Source organism: Eschscholzia californica, unplaced genomic scaffold, assembly GCF_041429995.1.
Source record: "Eschscholzia californica isolate CP2 unplaced genomic scaffold, dmEscCali1.0.p SCAF_4, whole genome shotgun sequence".
Taxonomy (NCBI): domain Eukaryota; kingdom Viridiplantae; phylum Streptophyta; class Magnoliopsida; order Ranunculales; family Papaveraceae; genus Eschscholzia; species Eschscholzia californica.
Genome location: NW_028238461.1, coordinates 49,448,605 through 49,474,931, shown reverse-complemented (window position 1 = coordinate 49,474,931; position 26,327 = coordinate 49,448,605). Strand labels below are relative to the sequence as shown.

At 34.8% G+C, this 26,327-nt stretch overlaps 2 protein-coding genes and 1 pseudogene across 4 annotated transcripts; 1 reads left to right on the top strand and 2 right to left on the bottom strand.

Moving 5' to 3' along the window:
• Positions 1–1,950: 1,950 nt before the first annotated feature.
• LOC147545637 (serine/threonine-protein kinase UCN pseudogene) lies at positions 1,951–3,478 on the bottom strand (annotated as a pseudogene). The gene has a single exon (XR_015224278.1). The product of XR_015224278.1 is annotated as a serine/threonine-protein kinase UCN pseudogene (transcript).
• A 9,437-nt stretch (positions 3,479–12,915) lies between these two features.
• On the bottom strand, positions 12,916–16,616 carry LOC147545636 (Leucine-rich repeat receptor-like protein kinase family protein). Its single transcript, XM_086634348.1, has 2 exons — positions 13,730–16,616; positions 12,916–13,407 (listed from the first exon to the last, which is right to left on the bottom strand). Exons 1-2 carry the CDS (start codon positions 16,023–16,025, stop codon positions 13,082–13,084), a joined length of 2,622 nt encoding a protein of 873 aa, XP_086490474.1. The 5' UTR covers positions 16,026–16,616; the 3' UTR covers positions 12,916–13,081.
• Positions 16,617–22,299: 5,683 nt separating this feature from the next.
• LOC147545635 (putative F-box protein At1g70970) lies at positions 22,300–24,452 on the top strand. 2 transcript variants are annotated; one of them, XM_086634347.1, is made up of 3 exons: positions 22,302–22,424; positions 22,551–22,746; positions 23,269–24,452. In XM_086634347.1, exons 2-3 carry the CDS (start codon positions 22,566–22,568, stop codon positions 24,198–24,200), a joined length of 1,113 nt encoding a protein of 370 aa, XP_086490473.1. In that variant the 5' UTR covers positions 22,302–22,424; positions 22,551–22,565; the 3' UTR covers positions 24,201–24,452. The 2 variants fall into 2 exon arrangements, with proteins under 2 accessions (XP_086490472.1, XP_086490473.1); XM_086634346.1 differs by having other exon boundaries at positions 22,300–22,424; positions 22,551–24,452.
• The last annotated feature ends 1,875 nt before the right edge of the window (positions 24,453–26,327 follow it).

The following is a 26,327-nucleotide window of genomic DNA, read 5'->3' as shown; positions in this document are numbered from 1 at the left end:
CCCGCCCCGAATCGATTAGCATGTTATATATCAAATATACGTTTTATTTAGGGTTATGTTTCTAAAACTTTAATCCTATATTATCAATTTAGCTATTTTATGTTCTATATTATTTAAGTAGTTGTAGTGTTTACGATAAACTCAAAGTCTTATGAAATATTCTTAACAATTGTTATGTTACTTCAAACTAAAATAGTTTTTGTGAATATTTTGCGTTTGAACCCGACCTGACTCATTTCAACGGGGTGGGACAGTAATGGTTTAACAATTTTAAAATTGGGGCGGGTATGGTAATCGAATATCTACCCCGATTAGTTATTGGTACGGTAATGGTATAATCCGTTTACTAACGGGATGGAGTTGGGAAGGAGATGAACCGTCCCAAACCCGCCCCGTTTGACATCCCTAGAAATATAAGAGTGTTTAGCAAAGTAATCTTAAACGCATTATTGTACAAAGCGTCTTTTTTTTTATGAACATTGTACAAAGTGTCTTTAGAAAACAATCTTTGTAGCCTTACAACTATTGTTCTTCAATAATAATTTGAAGTTGTATTTACTATTTTTTGGGTTATTTGATTTTCTTTTATCACATGACCATAAGAACATGTGTTTTCGGCCATAATCATTTTGTCAATTTTTCATTGTCACATGACTACTTTATTATATTTATGTACTGATTTGATGCACTTCGCTCAAGAGATTTTATGTTAGACCAGCAATAATAGTCTCTAAATCTATGAGTGGGGATTATAATGTCCTCCATAATACATGAAACTTGAGAGTTCTAGATCTCTTAACCAATAGAAATGATGAATTTGTTTCCAATAAAAAGGTGTGATTTTGGATATCTGTCTATAATTTTCGGCTGAAAACACGTGATTACAAATGAATTATGAGATTTGTAGTGAGTGTATAATGTAAAATTATGATGGTGTAAAAGATGCTCGCGGCGCTTTAATTTATTGATTAGATTACGAGTGGGGTTTGATTGATTGACCCAATAAAAAAGAACAACTCCATTCTCTCGTAATTTTCAACTTTGATTCATGAATGTTAATCTTGATTCAAGTAAACTATTCCTCTAGCCTCACTACCTAGTTAATTGCATCTGTCCTTTTATCACTAATTTATTTGAGAAATTAAGAATACTTTCTTTTCGTATAGCCGCTACTAATTTACTTTTGTTTTTTACCATGGTAAAAGAGAGGCATCATGCAATTTAAAAATCGTAAAGAATGGTGTGGTTAGCTACTCTTTATTTGGCAGACACATTCAATTTTTCTGTGACCGTAACATTGCTTCCTATCGACATTACTTATGAAGGGAGGTCGAGCTTTTTTTTTTCTTGTTGAAGAAGGGAAGTAGAGCTATTGAAGTGTTTATGTGACTCATTAGCAAGATGATTGAATTTGTAGTTCTATTAGCTAATTATAAATTTTAGAAAACCATTTAGATGGCAAAATGTATGAGGGTAGTATAGAGAAATTAGACTTATGGCAACCACTCATGCAGGCTATAGAGTTTGTTGAGCAATGGAAAATTGTGTATTAGAGATATCATCAAAGTTGTGCTACCAAAATGCAACTCTAGCCAACCAATGCAGGCTGACATAGGTGTATTAGTTCTAAAATGACACTAATACAGTCGGTTATTACGATATATTTTTGTACGCCAATTAAAAACTAAAGCAAGTTAGGTCAAGATCCAAACACTCGCAACTCCGTATTTTCGATATCAATTTGCTCGCTCATGATTAAACTCTGAAGTCAGCTAGTAAATTGTGCCTACCCCGACTTATTTTTGGTTAGGGGCCTACATTTTTGCAGCTTAAAGTCAATACGCGAGTCAAGAAGCTAAGATTACCTTATAATTCAATACCTTATGATCCTTCGAAAAAACCATAGGCGAATGTTGTGTTAATTTCGGAAATATAACATAATCATGAGTCTTAAGAATGAAAATGATAATTAGGTAATTGCTCTGGCTTTTGCCGATTAAAACACTAACTAATTTCTCAATCACATATGACCCCATTGTCCCCCATTCACTTTAAAATATTCAACCTAATCAACATCTCAAGAGACCGCAATCTACAAAGACATGATACAAATATTCTTGTACTACACCAAAATATGTTGCAGAAATGCCCGACAACAAATCTAAAATTACAAACGGGTCCCCTTTATCTACAAAGGTGGTTCTAATTTAACGTGGGTCATATTCAAAACTCCGTTAACGACATTTTTGTGCGACTGTCCCTTGACGGTGAATTTAACATTGACTCTGACGGCGTTAATGGAACTGGTTTTTGTTGCCTTCTAAAATAATCTCTAACTGTCATTTCACTTACCGTTAGTAACTCCGTTACGTTTTCTTCTTCCTCGACAAGAAATGGTGGTCGTGAAATCTCTGTTAACAAATCCCATCTTAACCCACCAAAAAAAGGGTGACTCTTAATCTCAGCCGCTCCTTTGTTATAACCCAATCTCTTTGTTGGATCTTTTTCTAACAACCGTTCGATCAAATCAGTCAGAGATGTTCGTCTTCCGATAAATTCCGGTGGTTTTATAACAACGTTACGAAACGTTTCTTTCCGATTTTGTCCACGAAACGGTGTTTTACCATACATCAACTCGTAAGTTAGTATCCCTAGGGCCCACCAATCAACGGAGAATTCATGTCCATCACCACGTACGACCTCAGGTGAAACGTATTCTTCTGTACCGACAAACGAGTTAGATCGTTCACCATTTGAGAAACTCGGTCTCTTCTTACTAACTGGTGAAACACGTGCCGATTTTGCCTTCTTTAATCCTTTCTCTGTGACAATCATCATCAAGCGTGTCAGATTCCGGCGATGTCTCCGACGAATTTCAGGCGCGTCAACTTTCGTTTCCGATGGGTTAACCGGTTTCGAAACCGATCTTGGTGTCAGAATCCGGGAAAGATCGAAATCAGTGAGGGTCACGTGACCTGATTGTTGAATGAGAACATTTTCAGGCTTGAGATCACGGTATACGATGTTCATACGGTGTAGATTTTCAAGAGCTAATACGATTTCAGCTACGTAGAAACGGATAACGGAAGGAGAAAAAATACGGTCAATTTGACGGTACCGGAGGACATTTAGGTCACCACCCGGGCAGTATGGAACTGCCCAAGCTAAGAATTCATCGGATTCTGAGGTACCCAAGAGGGTAGGAAGGAAAGGATGGGAAAGTCGGGAAAGAACGGTCATCTCCCAACGGGCACGCCGGTCAGCATCGTATTTTGTGTGGAAGGCAGATTTATCTACAACTTTGAGGGCGAACGGAGTACGGGCAGATAGATCATTGATCCGATCGATGACCAATAAGACTGTTCCCATAGCTCCTTTCCCCAGTTCCCTGACCACGATCAGATTTTCTAGGTCAAATTCCTTCTTGGTTGTCTTCTCCATCGTCGATGGCTAGAGAAAGAAAGAGAGAGAGGTTTGAGTTGTCGTTTTAATGGTTTTTAGTTCGTCTTTATATATTCCAATTACGAAGGATGATTACATACTTCGAGGACTATCGTTAATTGTAATATCTAGTCACCAATATCTTGCCACGTGGCTAACAGAACAAAATGAACCTCCGATTAAGGCTCTAACTGTTCCGATCATCAAGTTTTAGTGATGGATAATTTTAGGGTTTTTGGTATAGGAAGAGCACTATTTAGTAAAGGCAGTGCGTTAGAAATGTCAATTTATGTATTTGCTCTTCCTTTACCAAATCAGTTTAAGGAGGGCGTTATAAGGATCACTTAATAAATAGTGCCAAAATAGAAGGACTTAGATAAAAATTAATAATAAATCTAATATTTTATTCACTTGTAGTTTCTCTCACGTAAACAACCAAAACCCTAATATCGTCACTACTATCAACATCACCATTGCTATTAAAAAACTTGCAAAATTTATCATCACTATAGTCTTAGTTTCGAGCTTTTAATGATGCCTCAAGATCTCATGAATGAGGAATCACCGTTAATGAAGGAGGCAACCTACATCAAGAAAGAAGATTCCTTTGACTTAAACGTAGACATCGACTTAAACGAAACCATCGACTTAAACAAGGACATCGACTTAAACGAAGTTATCGACTTAAACAAAGACATTTATAATTAAGATAATATGTCTCAGGTAAAGAAATATCATTTTTCTTCCTCTATGGTTGAACAAACGTTTTAGGGTTTTAGGTCGTTTTTTTTCGTAAAGAATTTTCAGTTGGATCGACTGAAAAAGACAACAAATTTCGGTAGGGTCGGCTGAAAAGGACAACAAATTTCGGTCATAATGGCTGAAAAAGACGACAAATTTCGGTTGAGTCGATTGAAAAAGATAACAAATTTCGGTCGGTCCCGCTGAAAATAGTAATAAATTTCGGCTGAGATGGCTGAAATTAGTCTGTTTTTTCAACCGCTCTGGCCGAATTTTTTTTAAATTTTCAGTTGTTATTCGTGAATTTTTATTTAGGCTAAGCGAAATTTCTTTTATGTAAATGTCACTTATATATTTTTCGAGTTACATCCTTGTTTATATTCTTCATTGCAATATTGATACTTGAAATCTTCAAAAGTTACTTTAGTTAGTGTAAAACCCTAAAAATCTATGGAGAAATCAAGCAATAACAAGAATTACAAACTCTCTATAGAGATGAGTATTGTGTTAGTCATCTAGGGTTTAGGTTTCTGTCTCTATATCTCTCTTTTTTATAGAATCAAATAGATTTAGGGTTTTTCCCCTTTTCAGGATGTTTATTTCTCTTCTCTCTCTTTGATTTGATCGAAGCTTTTAGGTCGAACAAGATTCTCTCTTCTCTCTCGAAGGTTTTTAGTCGAACAGGAAGATACTTTCTTCTCTCTCTTTTGGTCCAAAATAGTTTGATGGGAGGGACCAAAGTATAAATTTGAGATATTTAAAAAAAATGTTTAGCCCTCCCTATTCTAAAAAGAGTGCTCTCCCTATCTAATGCACTGCCTTTGCTAAAAAGTGCTCTTCCTATACCAAAACCCAATTTTAGATGGAAGAATCTAAATGTGGGTTAGTTTGTTAAGAGTGGGTTAGTTTGGTGTTAAGATTTATGGTTACAAGACAGGTATGTTAGAGAGGAAAGTTAGAGAAATGAAGAACAAACAAGACAAAAAAGGTATATGTCTCTTGTCCACACGTGCTGTAAAGAGGAATGTTCAATTGAACCAAACTCGAATTGTTTTTATTAGTGGTTCTCCTATTCCATTCGTATTAATCGATTGAAACTGATAAGATATCTGATATATATTATAACTGAAGAATATACAAAGCCAAAGAGATGCCTTATTCGATTCTTTAAAGCATTTTTTATGTATTTGGACCAAGTCCTAAATTTATCCCACACGTACTTTGATTTCTAAGACAGGATTGATTATTTGATTTTACAAGAATATGGCATAGAGGCATCTTGATGTGCCCCTAGCTCCATGCCAGTACATCAACATAATCTGTGGGGTGAAGTTAATTACTTGCAATTATTACTATGTGTTAGATCTTAAATCCTTTTTTGGTGAAGTAGATTAATTGGTTAGTTACTTTGAATGAAGGATTTGTTGATTTTAAGTTAAGTTATATAAATGATTTGGTTGTGTAACTGGTATGAGTATGTACTTCTAACAACTCACAAGTCTTTGGAGAGTAGTTGCTATGTTATTTTTGTTTTTCTCTCATGTCTAATGTACCCAATATTGCGACGAGGGTTTCCCTTCCGTAGCTACTAACAATCCTGATTAAAATAGAGTAAAATAAGAAAAGAGAAATTTTGCTATATTTCTGTTATGTGCTAGATCAAGTCAGGGTATTTTAAGTCTTGATTTGGTTGCCAATTAGAAAAGAAAGAAATCATAATGGTAGAATATATCTTGGGTGAGTATATTACCTACCAAAATATCAGAGAAGGAATATATTTATGCCTTGTAATCAATTGAAGTATCCTATCAACTACTTTCTTTAGTTTGTGGGGATTAGGATTTGATTCCTTTATCAACTAATTAGGCTCTATTTCTATGTTTGTTGGGATTGCAAGAGGTGTTTGTTTATAATTCTTAACCTTGTATTATATTTTGTAACTTCCAACTTAATACAACAGATTTCGTAACATGGTATTTAGTAACTTCCAACTCAATACCACAAACTTCTTATCTTTACGATTTTCTTAGGGCGTAATTTTGTACATATTCTCATTTTTATGAGACTGGATTTAAAAGCGAAGCTAGTAATTTGAAAATACAGATAGATAATTATATAGTCTGCTCTCTAATTGATGGACCTTGGATTACATAACCAAATTCAATCAATTTATAGGGAGAGAAAAGCATCTAGAACCTTGATTATATGTGCAAGCTAAAGTTTAGTTACAAAAGATCCTTTATTGCCTTATTAGATACGGGTCGTCATTCTTTAAATCAATACAATATACACGTAAATAACTTCTTTGATCCATTTGTAGGTGGTTTGAAGAGAAAATTACAGCTTTAACACCATCCCCACGAAGTCTTCATTCTTTCAGTGTCATAAAAAAAAATCCATTGTGGAAAACTCCCAAAGGTACTTTTGTGACTTTGTCCATTCATCATCTTTAAATTAAAAGGAAGATAAGGATAAAAGAAGTCTTTGTTAGACCTTGGAATTAAGAAGTTGATTACCTAAGTAACCTTTTGTGTCTCATATTATCACATTAGGGTTAGAGTGTGAGGGTTTTTAATCACCTTAAAGTTTACTTTCTTCCAATTTAGACTTTGTGTTTGTATACTTTCCATTCACATTTTTTTTCAATACCCATTTAAAATTCCTAAATTAAAAATATTCAAGAATTGTTGATTCTAGTTAGTGGTTAACCACATTTGGCACTAAAACATATGTATATATATATATATATATTATATTTTAGATAATGAAATTGATGAACCAACTAAACTTGATCAACCACAACTTTACTTTTTATCAATCAAGATTAGGTCTTAGCTACTCAAGCTAATATACTATTTTCTTAACGATTTATTACATCACAAGGATTGGATATAGAGAACCTTAAGCAAGTATACAACTCAACACTTCACTGGATTTTAGAGAGGTACACATGCGCATTCAGACCCCGGATAAAATAGGAAAGCGGTATATAAACACGACGTTGATGGCCTATTAGGCAATAAGTATAACTCTATTATTGCTCTCTTTTGGTCTTTGATGATTTAAAAATAAATTAACTTGGTTTCTGTCTAAACTTTATGCACCCTCGTAACAACCAAAATATGATTATTTCAGCCACAAACTTTACTTTTACTTTTTTTCTTTTCTTTTCTTTTCACTATAATCAATAGAAATGACTTGTCTAAGCTCTCAGTGGAATTTGATGTCAATTAACAAACCCTACTGGTAAGAAATAAACTAAATTGCCTTTAAAAACCAACATCATTAGGATTACAAAACTTATAAGACAACATTAATGTTAAAGAGTTCCCTTGATAGAAATTTCATGTTCAATCTGGTCTAGTTTGTATTCATGTTGTTGTTATATTTCCCATTGTTGGTCATATGGTGGTGAGGGAGAGAGAGAGGGTTGGGTTAAGGTATTTAAGCAATTATTCACGTCTGCGAAACAAGAGAGTTACGAAAGATTTTCACATGTTCTGAAGGATTTTCACATGTTCTTTTTTACATATTCCATGGCTCAAGAGGTCAAACTATATAAGCTAACTTTTGTAAAGTCAATGTATGTTAGGTCAAAACTCAAAACCATTTAGAAGATTTTTAGTTTTACCTAAGTTTGATATTGTGGAGAAAATTTTGGGGTAAAATGTTATTGAGATTAGGGACATTGATAAAACTTTCCTAAAAGTCAATAAGAATTGTAGAGGTAGCAAGATGAAAGTTTGACCTAGTCAAACCAATATCTGCAAATTGTCTAAATCATGTGAGAGTGTGGGGGAAGGAAATGGTCCTCAAAATGATAGCACTATTGAAACCTCCCATCCTTGACCCCATATCTCTACTTTTGGTGACAAAAAATCTTACCCATAGTTTACCTTTGAAATGGAATTTGAAGTACATGTGAGACATGCAAACCCCACCAAAAAATTATAAACTAAACCCTAAAAAAAAATTATCTTAAGTTTCAGAAAAAATGTATTCTGGTCGGAAGATCATTATTTGTGAGAAAATATAAACTACCACTTAATAATTTTAAAAGTGAAAGTTAACTATACCTTAATCTTTTTTAATCTTCCACCTATGCCAAAGTTCAAAGTAATTAGACATATCTACACTACAAAAAGAAAAGTATATGTAATTTTTTATGATGCCATTGTCTGCCATGATATTACCATTGAAAAGAAAACCCTAAGTTTTATATTTGTAAATTGTCCTTTTGTTCTAGACTAGTCACTAAATACATATTAGGAAAAAGAGTATAAATTCCAATCGGTTTTTTTTCTTATGGATTTTTATAGCTTAGATTGATTGATTGGTTGGGTGTTATTCTTCTTGATTTCCTTGGTTTTATTTTATTCTAGAAAGTATAATATCTTTCTGTTTTGCTACTCGTCAGGATATAAATAACGAATCTTGATCGTAGTAGTAGTTAAATGTTGCAGAAATAAAAGTAGTAGTTAAATATCCTAGGTTATATAGCCCTAAGATAAATAAGGGAAAGGCATGCTATTTCTAGGTTTAGTATATCTTTACAGTTTTTGTTGTTGAAAAAGTACATCGTTAGATTGATAGAGCTTTATTGTCCAACTCTCTCTTGTTTGTGTTCAGTCCCGTTGAGCTCTCTCTAGCTTGTTTGTGTTCAGTCCTCACTCCTCACACATATATATCAAGCTTCACATGGTTCCTGTGTTGCATACCTTCGGCAAAGGGTACTAACGCGAAGTCCCTTCGAGATAATTGTACTATAAGCAATACATAAAATATTTACCCATGTGAATTGATAGTGTAATGATCCCATAAGGTATGAATTCATGGTAGAAAAAGTTCATTTTACCATGGAGTTTTGGATTACAACTGAGTTGCCCTAACTTGAAACAAAAAAAAAACAGTTGCTGTAAACAAAATATAATTTAGGTGAATGACAAAACTCACCACTTTGTTACTTCACCTGGTAATGCATTAAATTGAGATATTATCAAATAATTTTTATGTAATTAAATTTTGTAAAAATAAACTATTGGATGAAAAATACTGACCAATCATGTAACATATTCGATGTTATTACGTGTTTTAGTTGGATGGGTTAATACCTACATCTATTATCATAGGTCATGAGTATAAAGTAGTGTGACCTTTTTTTTGTGATGACAAAGAAAAAAGTTAAAGAAAAGTAAATAACAAAAACTTATAATTAGATACTTGAAAATTAGTGAATTATCATCATACACTCCACAACTCCTAAAGTGGTAAACACGTACACATCTTATTACTTCTTTTTTATGGTTCATTAGGTGCACCAATGCAAACATGGTGGACCCACAAAATATTTACAAGATTCTACTTATTTTTTTCGTATTTTCAACGAAAAATGTGATTTATTTTTCGTAGAGCATGTATACGGGTATACTGTATACATATGAAAATATTTGGCGAACCTTCCAACAAGCACGAGAAGAGGCTTTCTCCCAAGCATAAAAAAAAGTGACTGTCATGTATACAAGTCGGGGGACTATAGTTAGCTAATGAACTAATCGTATTAGGTTATCTCTATTTATAAATGACCTAGAACTAAGGTGCCACAACATAACGAGATCGAGACCTCAACAAACACCAAATACGCAAATATGCGGAAAAACAACCAAGAATTACCAAGTTGATCATAGACATCTCCATCAATACATGCCACAGCGAGTATAATTTATAAAAGAAAAAATAGGTGCTCTCACCACACCTTCCATTTACTAGAAATTTTTGTGTGTTTCTAAAGTTAAAATATGAATGGGCTATGGCTTAGCTATTTTGGTGGTGCCCAAAGAACTAGTTCAACCTTAGAACTTGTTCAAGAGCGACAAAAGAAAGAGCAGGAAACAAAAGAACTAGTTCAACATTAGGAGAGTTCATACCAGTCACTTAAATGTTCCCACTAGTGACCTTTTTTTTTTTTTTTTGTTGAAAAGTTCCCACTAGTGACCTAATTACACAACTATCTCTTGCATTTTACCCGAATCTAGAAGCAAATATGTTAAGTTTGTAGCCATCCAACTCAAAACCAATTGACAATGAGTGGAGAGGACCTAGACTTTATATTCTTTGGTTGCTAGATACCCATTCTCCCATGTGGGACTATTCTCATATGCAATTTTTTTTGCCTTACTACTTAATCTTATGTAGTCTATTTCTGTTGCCTTGTTGGTGCAATAGATGTTTTTGCGGAGTGCTCCACCAAGTTCACTCCTAGACCAGTATTAACAGTACACATGACTAATCCATGGAGTACCCAACCCACCTTGTCTTACAGCAAGTTGGTCGAAAACTCATTTATGGTAACCCTCTCTAGTTTCTGAGGTTTTGCTTTCCCACGCCTGTGTACTATGTTTAGTTAGAGCCTAGAATAACTGAACCCCTTGGGATGGCCAGAACCCACAACAAGTATATCAAGACATTTATTGCCTGTGTTCAGGCTGAGGACAAATTACATTTGTTCTTGATCCTTAAAAAATTCGGATTTATGCAAGATGAAGGTTGGTAGTAGGTGCCATTGTGAATAGCACTCAGAAATCCATTTATATTTGATGGGTAGTAAAGTCTCTCAAGTCATGTCAAAATACACCAAAAAGTAATGGTGTCAAAGATGTGGGTTCAGTTTCGAAGGCGAAATTGCATTAGTAATTTAACTACGTATGATGTATGACGATTGATTATCTTTGTGCTGCGATTTACAGTGATTATAAATAACTAAAGGAAAATAATGAGTAGAAGAGAGTGTTTAAAGAAAAGGAGAGATTTTGATGGAGACCATCAAGATGGGCCTCACGGCTGAACTAGTTAGAGGGCCTCATGGCCGAGTCCATTAGGGTTAGAGTTTAGGAGTTTCCATGTTTTAGTATTTCCTACTAAGTCTAGGTTTAGAAGTTTCTATATTTGAGTATCTTTGATATTTAGGAATCCTAATTTGAGTCTATCTAGAAATTTCTAAGTTCCTATAAAAGGAAGTCAGGTCTGTCCTTGTTATTCAGATCAGAGAATATTATGAATCAAGTTTATTGTTAATCAAGTTTATCGTTTATTATTAATCAAGTTTATCGTTTTATCGCTTTTATCTTTATTTCATCAGCTTTATTTCATTAGTTTAGTTTAATTACAATGGTGGATTCCATTACTTTTACGCTTCCGCAACAATCTACATCAGCTGGTATTCAGAGCTTTAAGAATCTGGGAACAGATAATTTTTTTTTTAAATACTTCTCATCTTGAATGTTGGAATAATCTTCCGCGTTTAGGTTGGGATCCTTTAAGAGATGCACAACAACTCTATGTTGATCGAAAAGATCAAAACAAAATTAATGTCGATTCCAAAATTCCTATGTTTGATTATCAATATCATATAGATTTTTGGATTCAACAGATGGAAGATTGGTTTATAAACCAAGAAGTCCATGACGAAGATAAGGTTTTTGTCATCGAACAACACTTGTCTAAAAGAGTCTATGAAAAATTCAACGAGATGCAATGGAGACTCATTGATCAAGGAAAAAAATTCGTCGACGATTGGACTACATTGAAAAGCATCTTTAGGTATGTTTTTCTTCCTTTAGATGAATATTTTTCATATGTGGAGACAAAGATTGAATCCAGTAGACAGTTCTCGAATGTTACTTTGGTCATCGTGTTCGATGGTATTAAAGAAGTTCTTGACAAAAAAAACAAAAGTTTCTCAATGACGGAGGAACAAGAAGAACAAAGTGAATTATCCTCTTTTAGCTTGAAAAGGTCAGTTCATTCTAGTTTAGATTTGATTAAGCCATATTCGAGTTTGGTTTATAAGCAACACGAAGATGAACGTGGGAAGATCGTTCAAGTGAAGAAATTCAAGGTTGATTTTTCCATAAAATATTATGTGGTGTTTGTGGTCTTCTTCATCAAATTAAAAGATGACGGGAGATGTTGCAATTTGTTGGAAGTTTCTTTCCTACAGTTATTTTTACAAGATTCTTTGCACTATGAGATTGAAGCTAGTGATTTCGTCCAAGTGGGTGTCCTTCGACCCCAATGCACCGTTCGCTCGAAGTGGAAATTAAGGATTGCATTGTTGAGTCTCACTTGAGGGCAAGTTCGTTCTCGGTCGGGGAGTATGATGGAGACCATCAAGATGGGCCTCACGGCTGAACTAGTTAGAGGACCTCATGGCCGAGTCCATTAGGGTTAGAGTTTAGGAGTTTCCATGTTTTAGTATTTCCTACTAAGTCTAGGTTTAGAAGTTTCTATATTTGAGTATCTTTGATATTTAGGAATCCTAATTTGAGTCTATCTAGAAATTTCTAAGTTCCTATAAAAGGAAGTCAGGTCTGTCCTTGTTATTCAGATCAGAGAATATTATGAATCAAGTTTATTGTTAATCAAGTTTATCGTTTATTATTAATCAAGTTTATCGTTTTATCGCTTTTATCTTTATTTCATCAGCTTTATTTCATTAGTTTAGTTTAATTACAATGGTGGATTCCATTACTTTTACGCTTCCGCAACAATCTACATCAGATTTAGATCAAAAATGGAAGATTTTTTAAACAACAAAAGGAAAGTGTAATAAATTAAACTATCTTTAACACAATCATCGATTTGGTGATCACAACTCGGAAACTTGTGTCAACCTCCTACGACAAGTTTATTCTTTAATTGTCCGACTCGGATAGGACATAGTCTGCACATCCTAGATAAAGCCATATATAAACTTTGTTGATAGTAGAGAAACAACAGCCATTATGGGTATTAACAAGATAAAGCTCTAATCCTGAACCAAAACAGCAAAACTCAAAAGGGCAATGATGTTATGAACTACAAGGATAGGAAATATAGGAAGGACAACAACAACGAACCCTCGTCAATATTGGGTATTGGGATGTACAGATTGAAGTGATCTTAGAACTTCACACATAGTTGGTCTTTTCTCTGGCATTACAGAAGTGCAAAGAAGAGCAATATCTAAAACACCCAACATTTCTTGATGGAATGAAGAAGCAATCTTTGAGTCAAGGACTTGAATTGCTCCATTTGAAGTGTTTATTTTCCTTCGAACCCATTTTACGACATCAATAGGGTCTTCTGGTTCTATCTTCTCTGCTTGCTTACCCGTTACGAGCTCCAACAAAATGACCCCGAAACTATAGATGTCCATTTGCTCGGTAGCTTTCTTGCTATGTCCATATTCTGCAATGAAAATAAACTAACATCTGAGCTAACAACTTAACTAAGATGGTATTTGCTTGTTTTTGTTGGCTTTATTGATCTAACTAGTCTAATCTGATTTTATTTTGTCAGGGCACAATATTCGTTTCAGGTTTTATCAGATAATGGGCTCTTGAACCAGAGTCGTTTGATTTCTAACTCAAAGGTACCCAAAAGCGGCTCGAGAGCCATTCAGACGAGTCAAATGCACAAGTCAACCTATAAAAGATTTTTTCTTAAGGAACTCAAATATTCGAATCCTACAAAAGTTGTGTGAACTGGAGAAAGGATCTTTAGTTCATACCTGGTGCTATATAACAAGAAGAACCCATTTCTGAAGAAACAATTGCTTGATACCCGATCTCCCCAACAACACGGTCGAGCGCATAATCTGTGAGTTTCGGTTCGAAATCCTTATCCAAAAGAATGTTTCTTGATTTTATGTTCCTGTGAAGTAACTGAGGAACATAGTCTTTGTGGAGGTAAGCTAAACCTTGAGCAGCTCCAATGGCAATGCTCAACCTAACTTGCCATTCTAATTGATCATCTAATTTGCAAATCAAATCTCCTAAACTACCCATCTTTACGAATTCGTATATCAAAAGGATCGAATCATCTGAGTGAAAAAATCCTAATAATTTAGTTATGTTCTTGTGTCTGATTTTCCCCAATGTCTTGATCTCAGATTTCAAAGTTTTCAAAGAAAACACACCATTATTCATTAGCTTCTTCACGGCGAAGATTTCACCACTAGCTAACCTTATAATATGAACTCTCCCAAATGTTCCTCCACTATATAGTGCAATTTTATCATCAATTCCCATAAGAAGATCTTCTTCAGTAATTTCCAAAGGACAGAAGAACACAGAGTTCCAGTAACTTTTTCGGGCATTTTGTTTAGATGATCGAAACATTATGAAAAATACAGTAGCAAAAACAGTAATTGCAATAGCAAAAGCTATCGAAATCAGTATAAAGATGGATTTGGATATTCCACCTGGTACTCGTCTTGGGTGTTCATTGGAACAAGAGTTTGGCAAACCAGGTCCACATAAACCCGAATTTCCTTCCAAGGATGAAGATGGGAGACCAGATATAAGAGATAAGGGAACCTTACCTGAGAGCTTATTGTAAGAGACATTGAATAAGGCAAGTTTAACATTTTGTAACTCCAATGGAATTGAACCAGTGAGATTATTATCGGAAAGATCGAGGTAAGTTAGTACAGGTAATTGAGCTAGAGAAGATGGGATTTCTCCTATTAGACTATTATCGGCTAACGATAAAGAAACTAGTTTTCTACATTTTGTAAGTTCAGGAATTCTACCAGAGATTGAGTTGTGTGAAAGATTTATGATACTCATTACAGGAGAATCACAAAAGTTTTGAGGAAGATCACCATAGAGACTATTAAGAGATGCAGAAAATCTGTATAGACTCTTAACCAGTCCAAGACCTTGAGGAATTCTACCATTAAACCTGTTGTTATCTATCTGAACTTGCTCTAATTGTGCTGCCATGGATATAGTATCAGGTATTTCTCCTGTAAATCTATTATTTTCAGCTCTAATTAGCTTAATTTTTGGCAATGACCATAATTGATTGGAGAAACTTCCATTAAACCCATTATTCTGAACTTGAAACTTTTCAAGATTCAAGCATTTTTCGAAGGATTCGGGTATCGAACCAGTGAATATATTGGTGTGAAGACCTAGGTTTATAAGGCTTTTTCCATGGCAGATATCAGTAGGAAATGACCCAGATAGCTTATTCTGTGAGACATCAAAAGATTTCAATTTCTGACAACTCAATCCTAATCCAGGAGGAATCCCACCAGTTAAATTGTTCTGAGAAAGGTCTAAAACCTCTAATCCATGCAAACCCACAAATGAATCAGGAATTAAACCATGAGAACCAGATCTCTGTAACAATAGTTGCTGAAGTTTCTCAAGTGTCCCAAACTCACTAGGTATTTCACTCATCAAAAAAGGGTTTTCAGATAAATCAAGAACAACAAGTTCACTGAAATTCCCAAAAATATATGAAGGAAGATTACCTGTAAACAAGTTGCTACCCAAGTTGAGAACTTGTAAGTTCTTCAAAGATCCAAGATTTTCAGGAATTTTTCCTTCAATATGATTGTTTTTTAAATCAAGTACTTTCAATGAGCTAAACAAAGAAACTTGATCTGGAATTGTTCCCCAAATGAGATTATTACTAAGATTAAGTGTTTGTAAAGAAGTACATTGAGAAAGATGAAGAGGAATTGGTTGATTAAAGATATTGTTAGCAAGATTTAGCTGAGAAAGATTAGGTAGTTGACAGATTGAAGAAGAGATTTCACCAGAAAGATTGAGGTTTTGAAGATTTAGAGAAATGATTGAAGGAGGAGTTGTGGTTGAACAAGTGATACCAACCCAGTTACAAAAATGGGTAGATGAAGTGTTGGACCAAGTAGAGAGAGAATTATTTGAGTCTTCAATGGAAGCTTTAAAGGTTAGAAGGATATCAGGTTCATGTAAAGAAGAGGTGAGGATGAAGAGTGATAAGAAGAAGAGAGAGAAAATGAATGGAGATGTTGGTATGGTGGTGGTAGCCATTGAGAGAGAGAGAGAATGAGAATGTTGGTATGTTTAAGTTTTCTCTGTTCTTTAAGAGCCTTTAATGGTGATACTTTGAGAGAGAGAGAGAGTCTGGTGCACTTGATGGGTCAACGAGCTTATTGTTTAGTATTATGGGAAGTTGAAAACAAGCTGACCATGATTAACAATATTAATCATTTTCACTTTGTGTTGGTCAAAATTATAGGCCAGTATTTGGGGGAAATAAACGAAGTTTCCGGCAATAAGTTTTGGGTGAAAACAAATTTTTTTGTTTCCTTCAAACATCACCCTTTCAATTTTCTATTCTTACTTCTTCTCCTCTCACCTCAACCAAATTCCGACGACTTCCACCATTAATGCTGGCGACTTCCACCGAAATCCGGCGACCTCAACTAGTTTTCTCTTCTTTTTTCTTTCTTCTTTCTGCTCTCTCTCTCTTCTTCTCTCTCTTATCCTCTCTTCCTCTTATCCTCTCTTCCTCTTATCCCATCTCCCTCTCACGAAACTTCGGGCGAAGGGGATCCCCCTTCGCCGGAAACTCGTCTGGATCTGGAAGAACCAGATCTAGACGAAGGAACCCCACATTCGTCTGGAAACCCGACGAAGGAAACCCCTTTGCCGGAACAACAAAAAAAAAGAGAAAAAAAAAAAGAAAAGGAGGGAGAAGGGAAGGAGAGAGAGAGGCTGATAGAGGAGAAGAGAGAAATTCCGGCCGGTTAACTTTTTTCGGCAACTTGAGGGGGATGGAGTGTTTGGTTTGAGTTTTTTTAGGTTTGCACCGTCTTCCCCGAAATCATTTCCTCTTTTCCTAAAACAGTGGCCGAATTATAAGCAAAAAAAGTTATGACTTTTAGCTGATTAGCACATAGTAGTAGAAGGGAGCAAGTGACCCTTGTTTTTTAGAGATGTATGGTTGGATTAGGGCATCCTGCTCAGACTTATGTTCTAAAATTTGGAGTGTCAATTATTATAATTTTTGTTAAATGGTCATTTTCAATTGTACACTCCATTCGAAGCCATATGCCGATACAAATGTAGAACTGTAGAGACCTGTAAGAAGACTTTTAAATTTTTCATAGTGTCTTAGCATGACAAATTTTTTGTAAGTTTTTCTCTTGAGGATCTCTCGGTGTCCAAACATCAATATTAGGTTTACTAGAATAGAAAATCATTCGACGTGTCTATTAATTATTAAATATAGTTATCCTAGATATTTTCATTGACTATGTAAGAAGTTTAAAAGATCTTTACTTTGTTGCTTAAGAATTTCAATTGAAATTACCACTTGAAATTTTTAGTGTTTTTTTTGTGGGCCTTGCTAGAGATGCTATAAGATAAGGGCTAATTTCTATAAAGGTCAAAGTAATATTGAAAATGAGTAGAAAAGCACAAAATATTTGAAAATTATTATTCAGGTCAAAAAATGTGCAAATACTAAAATACCCTTTTTTGTCATTTTGTGTAACTAAATTCTTTTATTTTTCTTCAAATTTTAAATCGATATAACTTTTGTTTGAGATGTCGGATTTCTATAAAAATTATATATTTAGAAATGATTTTTCATTACCTTTCTAACAAGATCCACTTTCAATACTTTTTTTCAAAAAAAAAATTCAGAAAAAAATAGCATTTTTTCCTATACGTTTTTCTGCAAACATGTTTGCAACAATCTGTTATGCAAACGTGTTTGCAAAATTCTGTTATGCAAACGTGTTTGCAAAATTCTGTTATGCAAACGTGTTTGTAACAATCTGTTATGCAAACGTGTTTGCAAAAATCTGTTCTGCAAACGTGTTTGCAACAATCTGATCTGCAAACATGTGTTTGCAAAATGTAAACTGCAAACATGTGTTTGCAAAATGTAAACTGCAAACTGTGTTTGCAAAATATTAACTGGAAACATGATTTGCAAGTTTTGTAAAATATAATCTTGAGTTGCATATCTTGCAAACTCGATTTGCAAACGAGAATATAAACTGAGAGGGTCTACGAAATCTTGAGTTTGGAATTAATTTCATCATTCATCAGTTCAATCATACTCAATCACCAATGAATTTTTGCCTCCATCCAAATAAAATTGGCGAACTTCATTTGCTAGTCTTACAGTTTACGATGCAAATTCAAAACTTAAGAGATGGGTTTTCAAAAAGGTTGTCCTCTTTTGATCTTCCAGGTCTATAAATGTATCCACTTGATTCAAAAGTTCAACTTCTGTTTCTTCTTCTCATCCTTGGTTTTATATTCTGCAACTTTCATTTCTAAATCTTCATCTTCATTCTTGTTTTCAAAACAACTTTGGTACTTGAGTTGACCTTATCATAAGATGGAGTAAGCCATCGCAACAAAAAAACATTTTGCAATATAAGAGGGAGTTAGACAGAGAATGTTGCAACTCCAATTCAATAGAAGAAACCTCGCAATTCTTGCACAAATTTCAGATGAAGAAGCAATGACATTCACTTTTTACACCAAGTGACAACACTGCAAAATCAAACATGGTATTCGAATTACAACAATGTCGAGAAATAAGACTAATGAAATTCTAGCGGCAGTACAAGCCTAGAAGGTAATGTCAACAATTGCCGAACATATAAAGGAAGAAACAGAATGATTCTAAACACGCTATATAAACCTATACAACAAACTACTAACATAATGGGATGACATACTTATGGATCAGCGACTCCTGCATGTTGTAGTGAATTCCTCTCATCTTTCTGAAATTGCGTAAATATTTGCAAGCTTGGCATAAGTGCAACATTCGAACGCTCAAGCTGAATAAAGTGAATTGCTGCTTTAGCTCCAAGCTTTATATTCTCATGGGTTCTACAAGCACCTAATAATGCTGCCCAACCAATTGAACATGAGTCAAATGACAGTGATTCAATTAGTCTCTCGGCCTCTTCCAATTTCCTAGTTCGTCCAAGTAGGTCAATAGTACATGAATAATGTTCTGCCAGTGATTCAACTCAAACTTCTCCCTTATCATATTGAAGTACTCCCAACTTTTTTCTACCTTCTCATTGTGTGCACAAGAAGAGAAACATATATGAAGGTGATGCTTGTAGGCTCATTATACTTTCGACATTCGTTGGAACAACTAAAGATTCATTTCCAAACTTGTGTTGTGCATAACGTGCAATTATCGAATTGAATGAAACATCAATCAAGTATCAACTAAATTTGTCTGGATAAGGAAAGAAACTCAACAAGAAAGACAAAAAGTACACTTTAATACTTGACAAAGAAAACCTTATTATCAGGTTTATAGACCAAGTAAAGTTTGACATCTTTCTGTTGTAATAAAATTGTGAAAAATACCTTTTTGCATAGTTCTTGTTCGAGGTTAGTAAGCTTATATCTCCAAAACACCTTCTGACTGACCAGCCACAAGCATCTAAAAGAGGAAAAAAAATAATCAGTTAGTTCAGAATTTATGTAATAGTGGTGTAATCTCTAAAACACAGAAAGAAAATCAGACGAAGAAGCTACTATCAGCATAGTTAAAGAAAAATTGAAATTCTACTATAACCCTATTGAATTTCTTTAGTCAGTCAAATATCTGCAAGTTCTAGCAGAGAATTACTCATTTTGACACTAACCTGATATCATAGAGGAGAACCAAATTTGGTTTTGGAATTTCTTCAAACACTTTCCTTACATCTAAACACCAGACCCTTATTCGTAATACAAATCAATCAAACCACTTCCAACCTGAGAATTTTGATGAAACAAAGATCTCTTGTTAATGAAGAACTCCTGAAGATGACGAATGAAGCAGTTTTTTCATTCGATCCGCAGCTTGAAGAACTTTTGTGCCCTAATTTTCTTTACATCTAAATGGGTCGACTCTTACCAAACCCTCTAGACTCTAATGTTTCGACTTGATCGACTGAAAGAATAAGAAGAAGATAGGATTCGAAGAAGACTGGATCCGAAGAAGAAGAAGAATTAGGAACAAGAAGAATCGAGAAGCAGAAGATCGAAAAAACTCAAAATTCAGTAATTTTTTTGAGAGAGATTAAATTTTAGTTAGGAAGGGTATATTGGGAACGAGAAAAAAGGAAAATGACCTTCATAATAATTATCAATAATATTTTAAACTTTACTTACCATTCCACATAATATTTAGATAGCTCCTACTTAATAGAAAAAGATATAGGTTTTTTTAGCTATTATAATTAAATTTTAAACCCAAACAACCATTTCCTCATAAGATAATACTTATATAACATTTTTTGTCAATATTTGGTTGTCTAAGTGGTTAAAGTATTGACGTATACTTCAAAAATTCCTGGATGTTTCGAGTTCTCTCCCCAAAAGAGTTAGAATCTTTGGATTATTGAATTTGAAATTAATAAGATATAAATAATGTAGTTAAAAAACAAATTTATTTTTAACAATTCAAGTCTTGAAGCAATGCATAATTAATGTAGATATGCGTTTTAGAAAAACTTTTTATTTTTGTGTTTATATATAGTATAATTATAGTAAATATACCGTCCCAAAAATAATTATAAAAAAGTTAAGAGCAAATACCGTCCCAAAAATAATTATAAAAAAAAAAAAAATACACAGATGTACAGGTTGAATTTGTCCGAGGATAAGAGAGTGTATGCAAAAAATTAAAATAATAGTATTTTTCATCTTTTCAAAATCAAAGCTAAATTATAACCTAAAATTTCTAATATAGGTAAACAAATATGTTAAAGGTTGAAATAATTAGGACTATAGTGACAGTGTAGATCGAGAGTACAGAAACAAGGGGACATGATAAATCAATATTTTGTCGGTATATTAGATACGTCAAAAAGTAGTGTTTGGATCTGGCATGAGTTTAAAGGGAAAGGAGAAGTAATTTTTTTTTAAAAAAGGTAGTACTATATCAAAAACATTTGGGAGATTTTATAGACCCCTCATTTTTATTAAAATCAATGATTATTTCTCAAGTGAAATGGTTCATGGGAGGCCCTATAAAACTTCCCAAAATATTTTCCTTCAAACTTTACTTTTTATCCAACAAGAATGTGAATGGGGCCGGCCCATCTAGAATGACTGACCCGAGTTAGACAAAGTAGTTAGTATACTGCAACCACATCGAGCTAGCTCATCGGGTTCGGGCGGTCCGGGCTCCACACCATAGTGTCCGATTGAATTTCCGGTCCGGTCAAAATCCAAAATCGAATTGCCCAAAGCCCGTTCCTAGACCGGATTTTTTCTTCGAGTACATGGGTACCGGTTTGGGTCGGTCCGGGTACGACCGTTGAATTAGGGTAAATTTTAGGTTAAATTAGGGCAAAAATAAGGGAATTAGGACAAATCTAGAAATACAGATTTAGAGTTTAAGGGTTCGATTTAGGCATCTAGTATAACTGAAACCCCAATTGAAAAGAACAAGATCTTAGGAAGAATAACAAATTTAAAAAAACAGATCTTAAAAACAATAGGAAGAGTTCTCTCTTTAGGAGTTCATCACAAGAAGAATAACAAATCTAAAAAAACAGATCTTATAAATATAAAACCCTAGTTGGTATAGTAAGGGATAAAACCCTAGTTCGTTCCTCTTCTTCTTCGTTCTTCTTCTTTGTTCTTCTTCAATTTCACTTCTTTCATGTTTGTATACCTAGGATCAAACAGTAGTTGAAGTTGGCAATTTCTTGCCAGATTTACCCCTGCACGTATCTACCCATATCTTTGATGACGCACATAAAATCTTTATTGTCCCAAGGTTATCCTGAAATGTGCTCTCGCTAGGTTATGGTGAAATGAGATGGATATCATTATGTCCATCTTAGCATTAAGTATGAGTTTGCTATTTCAACCAAAAAAAAAAAGTATGAGGTTGCTTTTAATTGGAGATGCTTGAAGGCTCTGATGGAGATGAAGTGTCAGATATGTTAATCTGTTAGTAAATTTCTTACAGAATTTAATTTTTTTGTTTTTTAAGTATGAGGTTCGGAACAGACGTTTAGAGAGAGAGAAAACATTTTTTTTATGTTTGAAGGTCGCCGCCCGGAAAATTTTCAGGCCGGCGACTTTCGTCGGAGAAGAGAGAGGTGGAGAGAGAGAGAGAGAGGTGGGGTGGAAATAACACATTTTTTTAAATATTTTTTTTTTGAAATTAGGAAGGGTAGTTATGACATTTACTTTAAAGAGGGGGTCAAATTTGAATTTATGAAAAATAGGGGGTCAAGAAGGATGCTGCCCACAAAGTAGGGGGCCAAAATAGAAATAACTCCAAATAAAACCCCCAATCTTCCCACTTCGAAACCTAGTAGCAGCCAGCATCACTTGTTCTATCGAGCTAAAAAAACTCTGTCAAAAATTCTCTCTCCCTCTCTCTAAAAGTAGTCGTCTTTTTGTGGGCAACTCCTGTAGTTGGTTGGTTCATAGTAGGTGAGTGAATGATAGGGATGATTTATAGTATTACTAAATTTTCTCCTGATAAATTAAATCAAGGGTTTTATAGTATTACTAAATTTTCTCTTAATACTTACTTTGTGTACATTATAATTGAATCAGGTAGTGGTGGTGGTGATGATCGGGATGATTTCTAGAAGATGGTTCACTACAAGGATGAGAGCTGGTGGGGCTGCTTTTAAGAAGAAGAAACCTAAACATGGGGGGCGGCCAAACGAGAAGAGTAAAAAGAAGAAGAAGGTTAGTAGTAGTAGATATAATGGGAATGGCAGCCTAAAGAATACTTCCAGAGGACAAGGTATTACTACTACTACTACTCCTATAACATCACCATCACCACATTATCCTCCTTTTCCTAGTATTCATAGATGTACTAGTACTGATATTAGTAATCGTATTAGTAGTAGATATAATGATGATGATTGGTTAGTATTTGAGATACTAAACAGACTTCCAGTGAAGTCCCTTACCCGTTTCAAGACTGTTTCTAAAAGATGGTGTTATTTAATTCAAAAGGATCAACAATTCATTGATTCACACCTCACCCGTTCCAGAACACGCCTCCCCTCTCGTATATTTATCGTCGTTCCTCTACCACCCACACAGAAACAAGAAGAAGACCTAGTGAGATTTGGGGATACCTTATTCTATGACCATTGGCCACTTAAGGAATTCCACATTACAGCTGACCTCTTGTTTGAAAAAGACAATACAAAACTGAAACTAGTGGTTGACACAGTAAGGGAGGTTGACTCATCTTCTTATGATCACATTTCAAAACCTATAAATGGCTTAGTATGCCTAATTGACTCATACACAGAGCATGTTTCTCGTATACGCAACATCAGCACTGGAGAAGTATCGCACTGGTTTCAATCATCCTCGATAGTCGTGGGAAAAGAACTTGTCTCTTTATGTCAACCTTACGCATTTGGTTTTGATCCTGCCACTAATGAACACAAATTGGTCTGTGTCTGGACCACAATGCCACGTTCATCTGCTCGTGACAGTGTTTCTATCTGTGGGGTTTTAACCATTGGGCGCCATTGTAGTAATAGATGGAGAAGGATCGAAGAGGTCCCACCAGATTTACTGAATGATAATTATGTTTATGTGAATGGTGTTATTTACTGGTCCAATTGTTCTCTTGATTGTTGGGCATCAAGAGGTGGTTATCGTCCTGTATACTTAGTGGCATTTGATGTAGGAAGTGAGAAGTTTAGAACAATCACTATTCCTGATTTCATTCTTGATCACCATCGGGTTCACGACGAACATTTAAGTTTCGAAGACATTGCTCAGTTATTTGAAGTGGATGGAAATTTGGCTATGGTACTTAAATTGAACAATCGTATGTTCAACATGTATGTATACGTAGATGATGATTACAAGGACAAGGATGAGAACATCAGTGGAACGTCTACTAGTTCTTCTCTTGCGAACGGAAGATGGAGGGAAGTAAGTTGTATCACCTTGCCTTTTAATACGTGCAATAACATTGTTAAGTTTCATACATTCATAGGATCAGACGACAAGATTCTCGTATCATCATCTATTTGGGGTATGGAGAAGAAGAAAAAGAAGGAGAAGAAAAAATGTGTGTCTATTTATTGTTACAACTGGAAGAAGGATACTTGGACCGAGGTTGATGTAAGTGGAATCCCATCCTCAGTTCCACAACTATGCTCTCATAGCTTTTTTACTACATTCTCTGAAAGTCTTATGGCCCTTAACAATCAGAATGCTCCTTGACGCCACCCTAGCAGAGGAATCAACTTCACTTTATCTAGAAACTTCATATGTCTTCCTTTTTATCTTATGTTTGCCTTTTGTTTGACGCAACTTGGTACTTTATTTTCCTTCCTTTTTAACTTATGTTTGCATTCCTTCTCATGTAACTTAGTGCTTGTAAGAAACGAATTTGATTACGTGGGATCTGTTTTCATACTCCTGTAATTGCTTTACCAAACTTTCAGTAAATAACTTCTTCATTGTTTAATGAAATGATGCGGGAGCCGCAAGTGTAAACTGACTAACATATTAAGAAAACTGCTCAATGTTCCAAGAGTCGGTAGTATATTTTGTAGAAAAGTATGATCTTTGATTTTATTGGCAAAAGTGCGAAACTGAGGTAGTAAAATTTGTTACAACTGAAATCCTATAATATCAAGAACCTAGTTCCCCAAATGTTTCAGCTCTGAGCAAACAAGATCAGTAGCTCTGGGAGTTCCAGCGCCAATCACAACAGAATCTTAATCTGTTGCCACATATTGATCCTATATGAGAACAAATACGATGCAACCCTAAGAATGCTCTTATGGGTAATATTATCGAAGCAGATTGTAAGTAATATCTTACTCGAGGGACCAAAACTCTGATGCTTGCATAATTCCTTTCTTCGGAGACTCGCACTTGTTGACAGCAAGAACAACAGTCTTGTTCAAATAGTGTTTACGTAGCCAGTCTGCTTTTTCTACATATGCTGCCATAGTGCCGTTAGTCCTGCCTGTTTAGTATTTATCATATCACTGTACTGGTCAATAACTTTTCGTAACCATGATAAAAAAATGTACCTCGGTAGCCCTATACTAAAATTGAGAACACCATGCAAAGAAATCATAAATCATATCGTGGTTGACAACATTATTGAGGGGCTTGTTCCTCGTAAGCATGATGACCTTAGTAATTCATGAGTCCACATTCCTTACAGATAACTTAAGTGTTTTTTTATTTGTCCGTCATTCTTTTCTTTTAACCTTCATAATTAATCATATTACCTATAGAAAAGGGAAGTTACTCTGTTTTTGTCAAAAGAAAACACTTTTGCCAAAACTATCCATACAGGGAGGGGGCCTAGCCTGCTCGACGAATCACCAATTTTCAGGTTTAGTTCTTTCTGTATCAACTGTAGCTACGCTCATAGTTTTCAAGTACACGTTTAGTCTTTCTCGATGTTATTTTTAGTATAGAGGCACTATAAAATTATTGTTATTCAGTTCTAACTAGTAACTTCTGATACACTACCGTCTAGGTGTGGGTCTGAAATTGTTTTGGAGTGAAATTGGTGAGAGTAGGCCATCCTGCACTTTTGCTGTCGAACTCTTGGAGCTTCTCACTCCATGAATACTACTTTGAGTCACGAACAGAAAACAAGATGGTAGATATACATCTTTGCTCGTTCACCCTAGTGATTTAGTAGCTAGCTAGTGATGATGCTTACTATTCCAAACCCCAACCACACCTATACTAAGTACTAACTGGATATAGTACTCTCACTTGAGACTGTTGTTTGATATCAGCAATTCCCTGTCACTTCGATATGATGAAAGAAAGCAAAACAGTTGCAAGAGAAGATGGGATATATATATATATCATGTGTGTGTGTGTGTGTGTGTGTGTGTGTGTGTGTGTGTGTGTCTGTCAGTGTGTGTGTCAGTGTATGTGTGTTCAAATTCAAAATCTAATTGGTGCTTTCCAAAACAAGTACCCATCACCGGTTGTAACCCATTGAACATAGTTTGGTTGTAGAAACAGGCATTCTCAACGTGACTGGATCATAGAAAGCAAAAATAAAGATATTGAATTTTACATAAAATTATGTACATTCAAGCATGAAGAGTAATGAGAGCTTTTATCTCTTGCTTGACAATGGACACTTTCCCTTATTACCATAAAAAACTAATTTGATTCATTTAATTTTACGGCAGGAATTTTAAGTTCCATGGAGAAAAAGAGAAACTGAAAGTAACCAATAAGTATCTTGCACACCCGAGGGTCTTCGTGCAGAAATCTGCTCAGGATTCAAACCAATTGATGAACTACCTTTCTGTTCGGTTATTTTTCTTTTCTTTCTAGGAACACCCTGAAATTCACAGCACA

What these genes read in the sequence shown, in the direction of transcription:
- LOC147545636 (XM_086634348.1), bottom strand. Translation starts at nt 16,025, where the DNA reads ATGGCTACCACCACCATACCAACATCTCCATTCATTTTCTCTCTCTTC. An exon ending in TTCTTGTTATATAGCACCAG is followed by an intron (nt 13,408 to 13,729) that starts GTATGAACTAAA and finishes TTTTCATTGCAG; the next exon opens with AATATGGACATAGCAAGAAA.
- LOC147545635 (XM_086634346.1), top strand. Translation starts at nt 22,566, where the DNA reads ATGATCGGGATGATTTCTAGAAGATGGTTCACTACAAGGATGAGAGCT.